The sequence below is a fragment of the Ursus arctos genome, unplaced genomic scaffold, assembly GCF_023065955.2.
Source record: "Ursus arctos isolate Adak ecotype North America unplaced genomic scaffold, UrsArc2.0 scaffold_4, whole genome shotgun sequence".
Classification (NCBI taxonomy): Eukaryota; Metazoa; Chordata; class Mammalia; order Carnivora; family Ursidae; genus Ursus; species Ursus arctos.
The window spans coordinates 77,839,019-77,856,825 of record NW_026623056.1 but is presented as its reverse complement, the minus strand read 5'-3'; the positions used below and the strand labels follow the sequence as shown (position 1 = coordinate 77,856,825).

The following is a 17,807-nucleotide window of genomic DNA, read 5'->3' as shown; positions in this document are numbered from 1 at the left end:
CACTGGAGGCAGAAAGAGACTAAAGGCCCAACTTGCTCTAATATAGTTTAAAAGCTAAATTTTACATAGGGGAGTTCAAAGTTGGGAATGCATTACATGATTTAAAAAACTACACATTTTTCTGCTGGTTTTCTGAATTTCCCATTCTGTCCCCATTCAAGGGAATCACACTGAACCTTACTGATATGGTAAGTCTTTCAGCCCCTGGACCACCTCATGTATCTGAAATCTCCATCTCAAAACCAGTCTGATCACCACCTTCTGGTCACCATCTATTGTTTCCAGAACCCTCCTCTAAGGAAGGGTTTTGAAAACTTACTGATGGCTTTGCCATCATGTTTTCACGATCCCATAGTCAATATCTTGTAAGTGTAAAGTGACTTTTCCTCAAATGTTCTCTCAAGTATCTTACCTTTCTTCTAGGTAGAATGAAAGAACAAATGAATTGAAATCATTAAAAGGTGGTACATTTGAAAACTACTGTAACAGAGGAGAGAAATGTAAAAATGAAGAGGAAAAAGAAGGAGGAAGAGGAGGAGGAGAAAGAAGAAGAGGAGGAGGAAGAAGAAGAGGAGGAGGAGGAGGAAGAAGTCTAGAAACCAAATCCAGAGGAGCAAGAATGTTTGAATGGGAAATGACACCTTGAAGCAGAGTGAAGTGAATTGCTTAGTTCCAGGATGAACAGAAACTTAGGCTATGCAACGTAGAAATGAACAAGGCCACTCACGAGTGTAGGTCAATATTAAATTTGAAGAAGGAGAAGAGTAAGTGTGCTGGGAAGGGAGGCTGGGTGAAAGGAGGCAGGAAGAAACAGTGTCAGAATGTTAGTTGGATGGTGGGAAAGTGGAACAGCAAAGACAAAGGGGAAACTAGTCATTGACATACTTTAAGCTGCTATTAAAACGTATGTCATTCTCCAATGGATCATTCAGCATTTAACTATGACAGTGACCTTAGCCAGCAACAATGGCATTCAAGAATGCATCCATTCCTCAGCGTGTGGGGCCAAGAGTTGTTACTGCCCCCAGCAAGAGTGAAGCCTGTGTGCTTCTCTGTGTCATTCTTTCCCATTGGATCTTCCCTGAAGGGTGACAAGCAAGGCTTTTGTGTTTGTGTTTGTTTTTTCCAGCAGGCAATCTAGAACTCTGAGAGGAGAGGAAGTTGGAAAGTATTCTGAAAGCAAAAGTTGGAAGAGGGGCGGGTGGGAGGACTGGAGGGGCGCTTCTAGCTGGGGCGGACTGAAGTTGGGAAGGTCTGGGGAGGAGTGAGGAAAGGGCTGACACAAAACTTGGTGAAAATAGAGGGGCGGGGGCCCAGAACACCGGGCAAGGAAGAGGGAGCCCCCGCGAGAGGGACACAGGTCTGCGCCGAGATTGAGGCGGCCGTTCTCATCATTGTCCCCTGGTTTTCCGCCTGTGGAAGCATTATGAAACATTTCCTTCCTCTGTGTCATTGAGCCCCTCCCTCCCTCTTTTTCGATGGAAGAGCGGTTCGGCCTTTTCTTAGGGACCTAGGAGGTGGAAAGGCTCATCTTTGCTCGCTTTCATAACACGGATGCAGACTTTTCCCTTCCTGGTGGGAAGGAGAGGGAGGGGTCAGGGAAGGGAGCCACTTCCCAATTTCCCCACTGCACACTTTCTAGCCTCAGCGATCCCGCTGGTCCCTGGGTGGAAAAGTGGGGTTCCTTCGCGTTTCTGCCAGCCTGGCCTACGTTCTGCGGCAGCTATTAGGTAGAAGGCGGCAGACTGGGCGGGAGTTGATTATTTCTGGAATGAAGAAGAGAAAGTGCAAGTCCCTCCCTAGGCTCTAGGGAATTGAAACGCGTTCCAGATCACCTATTCCGGAAGTATGAGCCTAGTCCCCAAAGAGAAGTCTCTATGTCAGGGGATGAGAGGGGTGGAGGTAAAGGTCAGTGCGAACGTATTTTGAAATCTAGAGCCTGGGAAGTGTCCCTCAGACCCAGGCATGCTTTCTAGGGAGGCACTGACCAAAAAAGCTTTCCCCGAGAAATGCTGGGGCGAAGAAAGAGCAAGCTGCACAAACCGGCCGTGGCAGGCCAGGGAGATGGAGAGGTGGGGTGGGGTATTTTTCTAGAAAGGGCAGTCCCGGCTTATCTCACAAACTGAGGAGTCAGGGGCTGCGGGAGGGGGTGACAAAGGGAGGAGGCACAGTGACAGCCCCCGGACAGGGAAATCTTGGGAGAAGGGACTCAGCTCTCCACCCCCACCGTCCCTTCTGGGAACTGCAGCCCAGAGCGCGAACTGCGCTCCCGCACAAGGGCGGCGAGAAGGGAGGGTGGTCCGTGAAGCCCGCGAGGGGGAAGGCGCAGTGGAAGGGAGTACCTTCTCCCAGCATCAGCCCCAGACGCACAAAGTGCTGGTCACAGCGCCCCTCCTGCGTCTTCCGCCCCCAGATTGACGAGCCCACGGCGCCCTGCCAGCGCGGAGGCCGTCCCCTCCCCCGCCCCGGCCCGCGGCGCTGAGCGCGGTTTAGCACCGACTGAGTTTAGGGGGCGGTGTCTTTGGGATGGAAAGGCGGCCAAGAGAGAAAGGGGGGGGGGAGGTGGAGACGCAGTCGAGACTATAAAAGGGCGGCCCGGGCGGCCTGGTTCTTGCACTCGCTGGAGAGCGGCTCCACGCCAGGCGCCACTGCAAAACCAGGGCGCAGAGTAGGGCCGAGAGGACCGAGTCTTGCGCAAAGCCAGCAGCCCTGCGGCCAAGGCGGAGACCGAAGAGGGGCTCCAGGCACCGATCCTCGCGTTGCCCGTTGCCCCCTGCCCCGGAGGCGTCCCAGGGCACTTCTTGTCCCTGCAACAGCCTCCCTGCCAGCCCCTGCTGCGCGGTGCCTCCAACTCTGCTCTAGAAGAAAAACTTCCCGCGCGCCCGTAGAACTGCAGCGCCTCTTTTCCAGTGACTCCGGGAGTCCTGTCCGCGGCCGGCCCTGCGCTCACTTTCTAAGAATAATAGTAATTGTAACAACCCAGAGCGAGGCCAACGAGGCTCCGTGCTCCCAACCCGAACAATAGCCCCCTCGCTCCGTGCACTGCGGTGCGTGGTGCCTCCCGGGACTCGGGTGCATCGACCAGTACCCGCGGGCTTTCGAAGGAGCACAGGAAGCAGCGACATGGGGAACGCGGAGCCGGCGCGGCGGCCTCGGGGCTCACAGCCTGCGCCCGCGCTGCTACTGCTCGCGGCGGCTGCAGGGCTGCTGCTCCTGCCCGGCGCGCGTGGGCGCCCCGCAGAGGAAGACGAGGAGTTGGTACAGCCCGTATTGGAGCGCGAGCCGGGACTCACGATCACCCACCTCCGCCTGGACGCCTTCGGCCGGCAGCTGCACCTGGAGCTGCAGCCCGACCGCGGCTTCTTGGCGCCGGGTTTCACGCTGCAGACCGTGGGGCGCAGGCCTGGGCCCGACGCGCTCCGTCCCGACGCCGCCGGCGACCTGGCGCACTGCTTCTACTCCGGCACAGTGAACGGCGACTCCGGCTCGGCCGCGGCTCTCAGCCTCTGCGAGGGCGTGCGCGGCGCCTTCTACCTGCAGGGCGAGGAGTACTTCATCCAGCCCGCGCCTGTCGCCGCCACCGTCCGTCTCGCCCCCGCTGCCGCCGCCGCCGGAGAGGAGCCGCCGGAGCGGCCCAAGTTCCATCTCCTGCGGCGGAGGCGGCGGGGCGGCGGCGGCGCCAAGTGCGGGGTCACGGACGACGAGACCCGGCTCGCAAGGGGCGCGGGGCCGGCGAGCGAGGACGCCGGGGAGCAGTGGCTGCCGCGGGACCCGGCGCCGCAGCGGGCGGGACAGCCGACAGGTATCGATCCCTGAAGAGTTGCTCTCACTTGTCTCGCCATTCATCCCCCTTTCCTCACTGTCTCTGTCCTGCGCACGTTGAGGGTGAAGTCCTGTTCGCAGGCAGGACCAGATGTCTGGGGACGGGATGGAGGCCTGGTGTGGAGGAATGTGGCTTGAGGTTTGGGTTGGTGAACTATTCCCATCCTGCTAGAACAGAATCGTTTGCCCGAGTAATGAATGATCAAGAGAGGACAGACAAATCAATTTTCTGCTGACTGAGGCGCAACGACAGGGAAGGCAAGAGTTGATAACCCTACTCCTTCCACTTTAGTTTAGTGGGAGCGCGTGTGACTTCTTTCCGTCCTGTGAGTTTCTCTTTAACGATGGTGCATGTGTTCTTTGGTCGGGTTGCAACTTTGCTCTTAGTCTCCTAACTGCTGCCTGTGCCCGCACCCCGCGCCCAGAGGAGGGCGGAGATGGAGGGCGGAGGCGCGGCGGTGACCTCGCAGAGCGCAACCCGCGAGCCTGGACAGCTGCGCTAGAATCTCTGCTCCGCTGGCCTCCGCCTGCTCCCCCTTCCCCCGTAAGAGTCTGACCCCGACCGGCTGGCGGCGACCGGGCCCCTCTGCAGAACCTGCCTGGGAGGTCTTTGCCCGGCTGGCCCCGCCTCTCCGCGCCTCCCACCCGGCCTCCCAGTTTGCGCTCCCTCTCGCGGCCAAAACTCTGCTCTCAAGCCCTGTTGCGTGTTAGTCCCTGCTGAGCTTTCCTGCAACGCCTCACCCTGACTGTTTTCAGTTGTGTGCGGTGCTCACTGTCCTGTTCTCTTCATTCTATCGCTTTGGTGCCTTTGTTTCGTCCTTAACTTTCTCACGTGTCCTGTTTTCGAGTTTTCCTCTCTTCCCCTGGACATCTGCTCCTTGGAGCCGTTACGCGGTCAGCGTCCAGTTTAGGAGTCCCCTGGGGGCTGGTTTTCAGTCAAGAGTCAAAGGGCTCTTTTCTGAATAATCAAACGTGGCCCCACTGCGCAAGGCAGGAACTTAGTTCCCTGGGGCAGGGGGAGTAGGGCGATAGGCTGCTGGGCAGAGTGTGTGGTCCTTGTGCCCGGATTTGGCAAGAGCAGAGCACCCCCAGGGACCCCTGGAATGAGAGAGCGGAGCGGGCTGAGATTCCTTCAGGCCCGGCCCCTTGGCAGAGGCCCCAGCCCTGCCCTGGGCCTTCCACGTGGAGTCGGATGATCTCATTCAGGATTTGGGCCCTGGCCTGTGAAAGAGTGACTCAGGGGCTCTGCCTGCCGCCCTTGCTCCAAGTTTTTACTACAGCTGGGCAGCATGATGTGCATACCGCCTTGTTCAGCTTATAGGATTACAAAGAGGACAAAAGAAATCCTGCTCACAAAAAAAAAAAAAAAAAAAAAGCCTGAACCCTCAGTGACTCACATGGCTTTTTTATTTGAAGTAAAGGAGAGAGAGAAAATAATAAAGGAAATAAACTTTAAAAATAACACTTGCAGTGAAAAGAGATGCAAATATTTTTGTTATTGTTGCTCTAGTATATTTTTGTGTTATTTGCTCTGACTGGTTAGGCTTTCCTTATATACTCTGGGAAGGTCAGTATTCTTGGCAAGACCGCCCCTGAGCAAACGATCTTTTCTGTCTCTTTACAGGAACTGGAAGCGTAAGAAAGAAGCGGTTTGTGTCCAGCCACCGCTATGTGGAAACTATGCTTGTGGCCGACCAGTCAATGGCCGAGTTTCACGGCAGTGGCCTAAAACACTACCTTCTCACCTTGTTCTCGGTGGCAGCCAGGCTGTACAAACACCCCAGCATTCGGAATTCCGTGAGCCTGGTGGTGGTGAAGATCCTGGTCATCTACGAGGAACAGAAGGGGCCAGAAGTGACCTCCAACGCCGCCCTCACTCTGAGGAACTTCTGTAACTGGCAGAAGCAACACAACCCGCCCAGCGACCGGGACGGAGAACACTATGACACGGCGATTCTCTTCACCAGACAGGTGAGAGCAAGACCCTGTGGATGAGGACTGTCCTCTGGGGAGTCAGCTTTGTCACAAGCAAATGCGCCTGAGGCTTTTCCCCAGTGTTTTGCACTTACTTTGTTTTTTTTTTTTTTAATTGACTAGCCTGGTCCCTTTTACTTAGGTCTTCCTTAATTTTAGTATCTCAAGTCTCCCCGTCCTATGTGAATAGCATTAGAGAAAAATCGTAATTAAAGTCACCCAAAGTAGCCCCAAAGGACAGCTCAGCAGCAGTGAATGGAAGTGCTTCCAAACAAACGTGGAGATAGATGTTGCCAAAAAGTTAGGTGCCAAGCTTTGCGCTCTCTGAGCCTATGAGTCAGGACCCACCTCTGTGCCTTTTAGGACCTGTGTGGGGCCCAGACATGTGACACTCTTGGGATGGCTGATGTTGGAACTATATGTGATCCCAGCCGAAGCTGCTCAGTCATAGAAGATGATGGCTTGCAAGCCGCCTTCACCACAGCTCATGAACTAGGTGAGTCCATTCAGAGTAGGAGCGAGTCCACTTCACTGAGTTATGAAACTGATAAACCGTGTGCTCGTTGAAGGGGGGCGTCAGCAGGTTATATTGCTGTTTCCAGTTCCAGAGCTTTCTAGAAACTGCAGGAAGTATTTTTTTCCTACTATTCTAAACATAGCCAGCCTTATTAGGATTCAGAATAACATAGGAGGATCTCTGGACCTTTGGAAATTAACATATTTGTTTGCACCTTGTGAAAAACAGACACATTGTATCTGAACTAGATTGTTCCCAACGTACATTTCTTCTTCTAGAAATACCACTTTGAGACAAACGAATCCCCCATGAGGGGAAACAAATGCTGCAAATGACCTATATTTTGATGTCGATTTCGGGTTGCTCCTTAGGCCACGTGTTTAACATGCCCCATGATGATGCCAAGCAGTGTGCCAGCATTAATGGCATTGACCAGAATTCCCACATGATGGCGTCAATGCTTTCCAACTTGAACCACAGCCAGCCCTGGTCTCCCTGCAGTGCCTACATGATTACATCATTTCTGGATAATGGTCACGGTAAGATGCTTGAGCTACTCTTTCTAGATGTAATCCAGCTTCCACGTGGAAGGTTCTAGTTAAACCAGCTCTTTCTCTCTCTCTCTCTTTTTTTTTTTTTTTGTTCTCTTTCTTCCTCCTCCTTCCAAATTACTTTCATTGTCAAGAGCATACATTTTTAGAATTTAATTCCCCATAACAGATAATTCTTCTGGCCGAGTAGCTCCTAACATACATTAATTTGAGTTTTTCAGCAGAACAATAACTTCCGGTCACTGTTAACATGGAAATACCCCTTAGAGGACAATATCTTACAAATTGTGTAAACCTCCCTGGCATTTTCCCCAGAAGTTCTAGTGTTCAAATCACTCTGCTATATATTATGTCTTATGATCCATATTTTCTGAAACTGAGCTGCCTTTGACGTGTTTTCATTTCCTGTTTTATAATACGAGCTGGCATTTCTGTTGCAGGGGAATGTTTGATGGACAAGCCCCAGAACCCCATCCAGCTCCCCTCGGATCTCCCCGGGACCTTGTATGATGCCAACCGGCAGTGCCAGTTCACGTTTGGGGAGGAGTCCAAGCACTGCCTGGACGCAGCCAGCACGTGCATGACGCTGTGGTGCACGGGCACCTCCGGCGGGCTGCTGGTGTGCCAAACCAAACACTTCCCCTGGGCAGATGGCACCAGCTGTGGGGAAGGGAGATGGTGTATCAACGGCAAGTGTGTGAACAAGACGGACGAGATGCACTTCCATGTGAGTTTTTCTGTGGCAACATGTGCGTACTCCTTTAAAATTCAGAATTGGAAGGAACAGAGTGATGTTACAGCATCCGATACCACCATAAACACCCCTGTCGGTGGCTTTGATGATTCTTTTTTACAGCTGTTTCTTTATCTCTTGTTTTTCTCTTCTATTCCCTAAGAAGACCTCCGTAGAGAGTTCTAATGCTGATCACTTGTGTCCTCGTTTAGACTCCTGTTCATGGAAGCTGGGGGCCCTGGGGACCCTGGGGAGACTGTTCGAGAACCTGTGGTGGAGGAGTTCAGTACACAATGAGGGAGTGTGACAACCCGGTCCCCAAAAACGGAGGGAAGTACTGTGAAGGCAAGCGCGTTCGCTACAGGTCATGTAACATTGAAGACTGTCCGGACAACAATGGTGAGTAGACACGGGGACCGGGTCATGTGGCCACAAACTAGCAGGTAAGGGTTGAAAACTGGTGATGTCATTATATCCTTTTCTTTCCAGGAAAAACCTTTAGAGAGGAACAATGTGAGGCACACAATGAGTTTTCTAAAGTTTCCTTTGGGAGCGGGCCCGCGGTGGAGTGGACACCCAAGTACGCTGGCGTCTCGCCCAAGGACAGATGCAAACTCATCTGTCAAGCCAAAGGCATTGGCTTCTTCTTCGTGTTGCAGCCCAAGGTAGTTATTCTCATTCGTACTCTTGCCTAAGAAACAAGGGCTTGAACTGTGGACTTTTCACACAACTTAGGATACCGGTTCATTAGTTTATATGTTAACGGGTTCCATTTCAAATCAGGTCTCCTTAGATGGCTTGGCAGCTGTCTGCTTTGAGTACGGCGGTGTTGTCAGTTAGGAATAAAGCTTGAATCCAGCACTCAGGATTCTTGTCATTGCTTGTTATTACTGTGATGTACAAAGAAAAGCCCTTCATGGTTAGATAAATTCGCATGGCAACCAACCAGTAGTTTTGGAAAATAGCTTAGGCATGGACCGAAGTACTAACTGGGGATTACCACTGGCATGTGCAAATGGGCTTATTAAAATGAACTCTGAGCATTGATAACTCTTGTGTTTGAGGACATATATTGAACTAGTAGAAGCATCATTTTGCTGTTTTGCTGAGGGGATAAATCTGGTTCTGAGGTTAAAAAAAAAAAGAATTTTGGTTGAGATTATCATGTGCAGTGATCACTGCGGGCTATGAAAATACTTCCCAGTTGCAGATTCAACATACAACTGACTTACTCGGCACCTACAATTGCTGGGTATTATTCTGGGCACAGAGCAAACTGCAGTAAACAAATTGACAAGCTCTGCTTTCATTGACCTTACCTAGAAGTGAGATGGGTCAATAAACAAATAATCAACAAAATTTAGAATTTTTTCAGACATCTACATCTTAACCAACTGAGTCACCCAGGCACCCCTGTTTACCTCATATCTTAAGTTAACTTTCTTTAGATCTATTTAGTGCTTGTTTCTTAAGGCAAGGAGTCCCCCATAGCAAAGATTTCTTTGTAATTGTGTAAGGATTCACACAATCATGTCATTCTTTAACAAAAAATTCCTATCTAATTTCCAAAAACCATTCTCTGGTTTATAATAATGTAATAAAAGCCACCAAGAAGGGTAGTAGGTGACATGTGTCAAGTTCTATTTTAACTATGATGGTTAGGAAGGCAGAGACAGTATGTTAATGAGGGAAACCTTCGTAATTAGCAGCGCATCATCTCTTTCCGGTGTTAACGTGTGACACCAGGTATATCGCTCCTCCTTCTTCAGGTGGTTGACGGTACCCCGTGTAGCCCAGATTCCACGTCTGTCTGCGTGCAGGGACAGTGTGTAAAAGCTGGTTGCGATCGTATCATAGACTCCAAAAAGAAGTTTGATAAATGTGGTATCTGTGGAGGAAATGGATCTACATGCAAGAAAACATCAGGATCAGTGACTAGTGCCAAGTGAGTTTTAAAACGTCACACCCCCAGAGATCTTATTCTTTAGATGTAATTTTACGGGTCTGATAAAAATTACATGCTACATGACGAGCTAAGTAATAGAATTACCCAAGGGACTGAGAGAGTCTTGTATCTGTTTTTCCTGCCTGCAGACCTGGATATCACGATATCGTCACAATTCCGGCTGGAGCCACAAACATTGAAGTGAAACAACGGAATCACAGGGGATCCAGAAATAACGGAAGCTATCTTGCCATCAAAGCTGCCGATGGCACCTATATCCTGAACGGCGACTTCACTCTGTCCACTTTGGAGCAAGACATTACGTACAAAGGGACCGTCCTGAGGTACAGTGGCTCGTCCGCCTCGTTGGAAAGAATCCGCAGCTTCAGCCCTCTCAAAGAGCCCATAACCATCCAGGTCCTCACCGTGGGCAACGCCCTTCGCCCTAAAATTAAATACACCTATTTTGTGAAGAAGAAGAAGGAGTCTTTCAATGCCATCCCTACTTTCTCCGAATGGGTCATCGAAGAGTGGGGCGAATGCTCCAAGTCCTGCGGACTGGGCTGGCAGAGGAGACTGGTGGAGTGCCGGGACATTAACGGGCAGCCCGCCTCCGAGTGTGCGAAGGAAGTGAAGCCGGCCAGCACCAGACCCTGCGCGGACCTGCCTTGCCCCCACTGGCAGCTAGGGGATTGGTCACCATGTTCCAAGACTTGCGGGAAGGGTTACAAAAAGAGAACCTTGCAGTGTCTGTCCCACGATGGGGGGGTGTTGTCTCACGAGAGCTGTGATCCTTTAAAGAAACCTAAGCATTACATAGATTTTTGTACGATGGCAGAATGTAGTTAAGCAGCGTGAGTGTTGAGGGAAGGACAAGGTGTGGAAGGGCTGATGCACTGAAATCAAGAAGGCTGGAGGGATCCGGTGTACCTTGCCCGTGATCAACAAGGAGTGTCAAGGAGTTGGGAGCGTAGAGGTAGGTAGAAAAGAAGTTAGAGTGTCAGAATATCCTGCCAGTTACAAATCTGATAGGGGAGTTAACGAGGGTTATTAATCTCTGAGCAATGATATAGCATGATAAAGCCCCAGGGCATTATTATTATTCCTTTTGTTACATCTATGACAAGTTTAAAAAACAATAGAAACAATTGTCAGACTTAGTTTAAGGAGTATACGATCCCTGTTTTGTGGTACTGATTAAATTCTTTGTATCAGGCGGGTTGGGGAATGAAAAGCAGGAGAGAGAAGAGATTTTTTTTTAGTTTCCGACAGGGCTTACTTTACCTCACTAACAACGGAGGGAGGAAAGGGGTGCAAATAGCATCTGTAACCAGCACGGATTATGGCTGCTATCATCTCAGAGAACGTGCCTGCCGTCTTTTCTGCCCCGAGGTAAGAATTCAAGACTGTCCACCACGAGAGAAATGCTTAACAACCTCAAATGACTCAAATGAACTCCGTCTTTACTTTCTTGTGGCCCTTGTTGTGTCTTTATTCGTGATTTCCTTTTGACAAAGAAACACTTCCACGTGTTGGTAAAAATGCGGGATGTCTACAAGGGTTAAAAAAAAGCAGCAATGAATCAGATGCTCCTGCAGACGAGGCAGGATGGGCTCAGACCGCCTACTTTCTTCCCTCTGTGTGTAAGCCTACTTTAGGAATGTGGATGTAAAAAAAACCAAACCGCTCCTGTGTCAAGAAAGACCGGGTGATCACACAAAAAGGATGTAATGCCGGTATAAGAATGGGGTGTGTAGAGTGGGATCCCTGGTGTTTGGGGGCACGGAGATCACTCGTCTCACAGCGGGGAGGCTACTGAGGGGTCGCAGGTCCATCCCCAGCAGCTGGCCCAACAGTCATATCCTGGTGAATGTCTGTTCAGCTCTTCTACTATGAAAGAGAATATGACTTTTTTTTCCCATATGTATATAGTAAAATATGTTACTATAAATTCTACATACTTTATAAGTATTGGTTTGTGTGTTCCTTCTAAGAAGGACTATAGTTTGTAATAAATGCCTATAATAACATATTTATTTTTATACATTTCTTTCTAATGATAAAACTTTAAGTTATATCGCTTTTGTAAAAGGGCATATAAAAATAGAGTATTTATACAATATATGTTACTAGAAATAATAAAAACACCTTTTGAATGTGTGTGTCTACTTCTTTTTTTTAAATGGGAATTCATTCTTTGGAAGGAAATCTGAGACGCAAAGACTGAATTTGAAGACTGAATAATTTTCTTAAATTCTATAGAGATAAGGTTTCATTCTCATGAAATGTGTTTTATGTATCCTTAATGTATGCGATTGCTACCGAAAAAATCTATTATATCTTCGGTGATAGATTTTTGTTAAACGTACACCAATGGTTGGCAGATGTTTTCTGTGAAGAGCCAGATCGTAAATATTTTCAGTTTTGTGGGATGGATCATCTCTGTCACAACTCTGTACCTGTGCTGTTGTAGCATGAAAACAGCCATAGACAATACATCAACGAATGGGCGTGGTGGTGTTCTAATAAAACTTTATTTACAAAAACTGGGCCAGATTCATTCTGTGGGCAGTTTGCCAACCTCAGACATAAAACATTAATGAGAAAAGGTGAGGTTCTGGGTGCATTTTGAATTTGTGTCTCTTTGATTATATCATGAGAGTAAAATTTGTGAAAGCACTGAAGCTACTGAGTAGAAAATGATGCCTCATAAATTACGTTTGGGGCGAGAACTGCATGGTGAGCCCAGCCGTCCAAATGTTCCACCTGCTTTTCAGGAACACGAGGTGTTTTGGAGAAACCCTGGAACGCCCGTAAATCACCGTAATTTAAATACTGAAGGGTACGTCAATGATTTTAAAAGTTGAGACCTTGAGACTGCGTCCAAAGTAACTACATTTCTCTCAGGAAATAGCTTATTTACTAGAAGACTCGGATTATGTGGTTAACCACAGACAGCTCCAATGTTACATTTTCATCCTTTTTTTTCACCCTCCTTAGTTTTCTCCAGTAGTTCTATATAACATGCTAATCTCAGATTGAGATGATCATTTCTACTTTGCCCTCAGAACTACTCAAAGCGTTCTTCCCCTGAGCAGCTGAATGTAAGATTCTTAGGAGCCAGGTGCATAGGTCAGAAAGGGTCAGGGGCAGGGGAGGGCAGAACCATGGTAGCCTATGGTTTAGTTTGTTCCTACCTACTGGCCACTGAACTGAAAGGTGAAAGTCAAGTAAGTCTTCTTTATCCTGGGAACTAGTCTTGGTCCCAGAGAACACAATTAAGCATAGAATTTGGCCATGCAATTCAGTGGGCAAACGTGCTGTTTGTACCAACTACCATCATAATTTACTGGCCTAGATTACGGTGTACAAACCCCCATAGTAAGTGACATTGAGGATGTACACACACAAGAAATGCCCTTACCCTCAATAACTATACAAGCTATTTGAAAAAATAAGATAAATATACCTAAAATGATAATCTATAATATAAAGAAGTCATTTGTAGATCTTGCCTAATTGACCAATGAAGAGCCCTTCCTTCCTTCCTTCCTTCCTTCCTTCCTTCCTTCCTTCCTCCCTCCCTCCCTCCCTCCCTCCCTCCCTCTCTCTCTCTCTCTCTTTCTTTCTTTCTCTCTCTCTCTCTTAAAAGGCTTCTGTTGATTGGATGTGGTAAGCAGGAGGCTGAAACTCAGGACACAAAGATAAAAGCAGCCAGAAGACTTCCCACCACCCTCTTTATTCTTGGTCCAAGGTAATGTTAAACAACTTTCTAAGTTGCCACATTATATTTTCAGCCCTCTGTTGGTAAGATTTTCTTTTTATCAATAAACTGAGCAGTTTAAGATACTTCATTTGTGCAGCAAAGAGAGTTTAGGTCAAAACACACACCTCGTTCTGTGAGCTTGACCGGGCACCTGCTCAAAAGGGGTGAACTCTGTGCTCACTCCTGTTGTGGGTACCAGTGATGAGTGGGCATGGTGTTGAGTACTACACCTGACACCTAACTGTCAAAGCATGCAGTGGGCACTCTTTCTCTAGCATTTCAGTAACCACCATGCAAGCACAACTTTTGGGCCAGAGCTTTCACTTAAAAATTGGCAAAAGTCGTTTCCAATTTTTGCTCTTATTTATCTTGTGAAAGAGGGCACTACAGATCATAATGTGACTGAGAGGCAATAGACAACAGCACCATTTGCTAATCTCGTTGGTTTTCCAAAAGAGAGAAAAACAAAAGTTACTAATGGAAAGCTGGTGGTGCTAGACCTGTCGAGGAAATTGACCAAAGCTACCTCATTATAGACGTGTGGCCTGTTCTGCCGTATACATACTTCCGTGACATGAATGAGCTCATATGGCATTGGCAGAAATGGAAACAGGAAAACACAGAAGATGCTTAGTTCATCAACAAGTTTCCCAGCTAATAAATGTTCTGTACCTTCTTGTAAGAGCAACACAACCGAAAATATGCTATGTCATAACCATGGCAAGTCACAGAGGAATAGAGAACTACACACAATGCCCACTCACCCTACTTGTCTCCGTTTGGTCTCAGTCTGGGAAGACTGGGAAGACCAAACGTGGTCTTTGTTTAGTTTGCTCTCGGCTCCATGACTCAGAAGCCTGACCCTTCCCTTTCAGCTGCCTCCTATTAATCACATTGCCTTTATTTAAGGATAAGTTTCTATAATTACTATCTAACTATTTGTTTCTAATTTAGCATATTTTGTTAGCTATGGTCACTTCTTTTTCTTTAGGATTACTATCATTTTGTGTTCTATGGATCTTAAGAGAAGGTATAAAACATTTACTTGCCAGGGTGGGAAGGAGGTAGAACGTAATTTTATGTCAACTAAGGAGATATGTGGGAAGAAACCCGAGGGGTGCAAGGGAACAATTTTCTGAGGGATGAGATTACACAATAGAGATGTGGCCACCACAGGTGAGAGTGAGCTCAACTTCTTGGAGTGAACAGCAAGAGGCTGGAACAATGAGCAAAGGGGAAGGAGAGGGGTTGCTGGAGGGCAGAGAGGTAATAAAAAGAGGTGAAATTCTGCACTTCAGGACTTTGAGATTCGAAATTGGATATAGATGTGAAAGCAAACAAACAAAAAACACTATGTTTGAGTCCAAGTTTTTTGTTTCTTTTTCTGTTTTTTGGGGAGGAGTGAGTGTTCTGTGCAATATGGAGGTATACTATACTTTAAAGACAAACAAATTAAAAATACAAGATTTTTAGTAAGTATTGAAACTAGTTTTAAACATATAGCTAAATATAAATAATTGTTGAAAATACAGTTTCAAAATTAACTGAAGATATAAAAATAAGTTAAAACAGAAGGTTTATAATGTAGAATATTTTAATAATAATAATTCATATCTAAAACCATATGTCATATTGACCAAATCATAACAGCTGGATAGAATTTTCATATATTGAGAGTTACCAAAGGGCGTCATTTTATTTTTGAATTTTTTTTTAAGATTTTATTTATTTATTTGACAGATAGACAGAGACAGCCAGCGAGAGAGGGAACACAAGCGGGGGGAGTGGGAGAGGAAGAAGCAGGCTCCCAGCAGAGCAGGGAGCCCGATGCAGGACTCAATTCCAGGACTCCGGGATCGCGCCCTGAGCCAAAGTCAGACGCTTAATGACTGAGCCACCCAGGCGCCCCTCTTTTTGAATTTTATAACTAGACAAATACAGATGAACGATCTTTCCTGAAAACAAATTTCCAAAACTGTCTCTGTGGAAAGAGGATGTATGCAAAACACAATCCATAAAGAAAACAATGGAAAGCAAAACATAAGGTGTCCGAATACCAACAACATTATCATGAAAATATGTTGTTTAACATGTCCTATTAAAAGACAAATATCTTCAGAATACGTTTAAAAATAAAATCCAATGACATGATAACTAAATGAGAGCTATCTAAGTCAAAATGGGGTTTCTTCAAAGAAGTCCAAAGATTTATCAGGCAAAGAGTAGGAAGAAAATAAGAATAGAATAGGATATCAGCCAAAATTATATTTCAAATGGAGAAAAACAAAGCAAAATAAAGAATAATATTTCTTATGGATTAAAGGTAGAATCTATAATAAAATATGTGTCCCAAATAATAGAAGATCTGTATGTCAATTAAAAATTGTTAAAAGTACAAAAGATAATCAACAGGTAAGAACTAGTCTGTTTGTCTTTAAAATCTCTCTCTAGGTAAAAGCAGACATTTTTTCTACGTAAGAAAAAAACTGTAGAACTTTAGAAAGGCATGGAAGAAGACTTGAATACAGCAAGAGACATACATTTCTTTTATTCTAAATCGTAAACCTTTTGTTTTCTCCCAAAATAATGAGTAAATTTAATACTATTCCAATCATTAGCCATTCATTAATTTTTTTTGGAAATTGACTAACATATGTAAAGTTCATCTAAAGAAATACATTTGGTGAAGTTGAAGAGAAACACAACTGAAAAACAAAGTGCAATATAAGACACTTGTTAGACGTGACTTGAAAATGCACCATATATTGTAATAGGGTTGCATAGCGACAGATGGTAGCTACACTTGGGAGCATAGCATAACTTAGAGAGTTGTAGAATCACTATGTTGTACACCTGAAACTAATGTAACATTGTATGCCAACTATACTTCAAAAAAATATTTACTTAAAAAAATATTATTGCAGAGCACCTGGGTGGGTTAAGCTTCTGCCTTTGGCTCAGGTCATGATCCCAGGGTCCTGGGATGGAGCCCCACATTGGGCTCCCTGCTCAGCGGGGAGTCTTCTTCTCCCTCTACCCCTTCCCCCTGCCTGTGATCTCTCTTTGTCTCTCACTCTCTTTCTCTCAAATAAATAAATAAATAAAATCTTTAAAAGAAATTATTGCAGCATAAAATTACAGTTAGAAAAAAGTGATACCTGTGGAATTATTGACAAGCATAGCCCTGGGTGAGAAAGATAGCTCAGAAATAAACCTTAGTAACCATAACCACAAAACATTACTATATGATGAAGTCAGCAACATAAATCTGTGAGCAAACAAGAATCATTCCAAACATAGCCTTAAAAAAAAATAGAAAACAAATGAACAAAGAAAAAAAAGAGACCAAAAAAAAAAAAAAAAAGAAAAACCACCCCACCACCACCACCAACAACAACAACCCACACTCTTAAAAGAGAGAACAAACTGGTGGTTACCAGAGGGATGTTGGGTGGCGGGATGGGTGAAACAGGTGAAGGGGAAAAAAATAGAAATTCATTTGGAAAAAAAAAAAAATAGACCTTTCTTTCAGACCATTCATCAACTTAAATTCTAGATATGTAAATAGTTAAAATATTTAAATGCAACCTTAAGAAGTACTAGCAAGTATAGAGAAATATTTATCTGATATCTGAAGAAATGATGAAAGACATTACAGTCAAGGCACATACACACACACACACACACACACACACACACACACACACGGGTTGATGTGATTGGCTTGAAAACTTTAAGCTGTGTTTCAGAAGAATCCTTGAAAAAAATGCAAATGTATTTTCATTAACACCGAAGACAACCAAGGGTGCATAGATGCTTTCCCACAGGCCATTGGTTTCTCCCCATGATTCCAAATGGCCACTCATTTAGCAGCTAATTATGCTTTAGATCTCAAACTAAATGTGACTTTTCCAGGGAAACACTCCTAGAACCCTTAGGCTATGTGACACTCTAAAAGCACTCCGCACTTTCCCTTCTTGTCACTTCTCACAAAAATCCTCTACTCTTCTAGCTCTGGGCCTGTTTCGCTCACTCTTATTTCCCTAGTTCCTAGAGTTTTGCCTGTGTGATATTTTTATTCCCTTAAGCATAGTCAAACTCCTGGACATAGAAATTTTTATTCTTAGGAAACTGTGCTAAATTATCAAAAAAGTTCACAAAGATTTGTATATGAATGTCACATAAATCTGAATACAGGCATCAAAGGGGTACGCTGAAGATTATTTATGACATAACAAAATGATAATCACAGTAATAATTAGGGCCAACATCCCTGGAAGTTAACTGTGTGTTTTACATAAGTTAGTTCCATTAATAACCAACCCCCCCTAAAAAAAACTCTGATGTAGATATTATTACCATTTCTATCTTATAGAAAAGGAAACAAGCAAAGAGAAATTGAACTACTCGATTGACATAGAACAGTTAACAGGCAGCTGAACAAGGCTTCCAATCCAGGCAGCCAACCTTAAGAGCCTGTACCCTCCCCACTCTTAAGC

General features: G+C 45.9%; 1 protein-coding gene across 1 annotated transcript; it reads left to right on the top strand.

Moving 5' to 3' along the window:
• Positions 1–2,917: 2,917 nt before the first annotated feature.
• On the top strand, positions 2,918–11,698 carry ADAMTS1 (ADAM metallopeptidase with thrombospondin type 1 motif 1). Its single transcript, XM_026517770.4, has 9 exons — positions 2,918–3,802; positions 5,447–5,793; positions 6,160–6,292; positions 6,685–6,852; positions 7,305–7,591; positions 7,810–7,996; positions 8,087–8,262; positions 9,367–9,542; positions 9,692–11,698. Exons 1-9 carry the CDS (start codon positions 3,124–3,126, stop codon positions 10,389–10,391), a joined length of 2,853 nt encoding a protein of 950 aa, XP_026373555.2. The 5' UTR covers positions 2,918–3,123; the 3' UTR covers positions 10,392–11,698.
• The last annotated feature ends 6,109 nt before the right edge of the window (positions 11,699–17,807 follow it).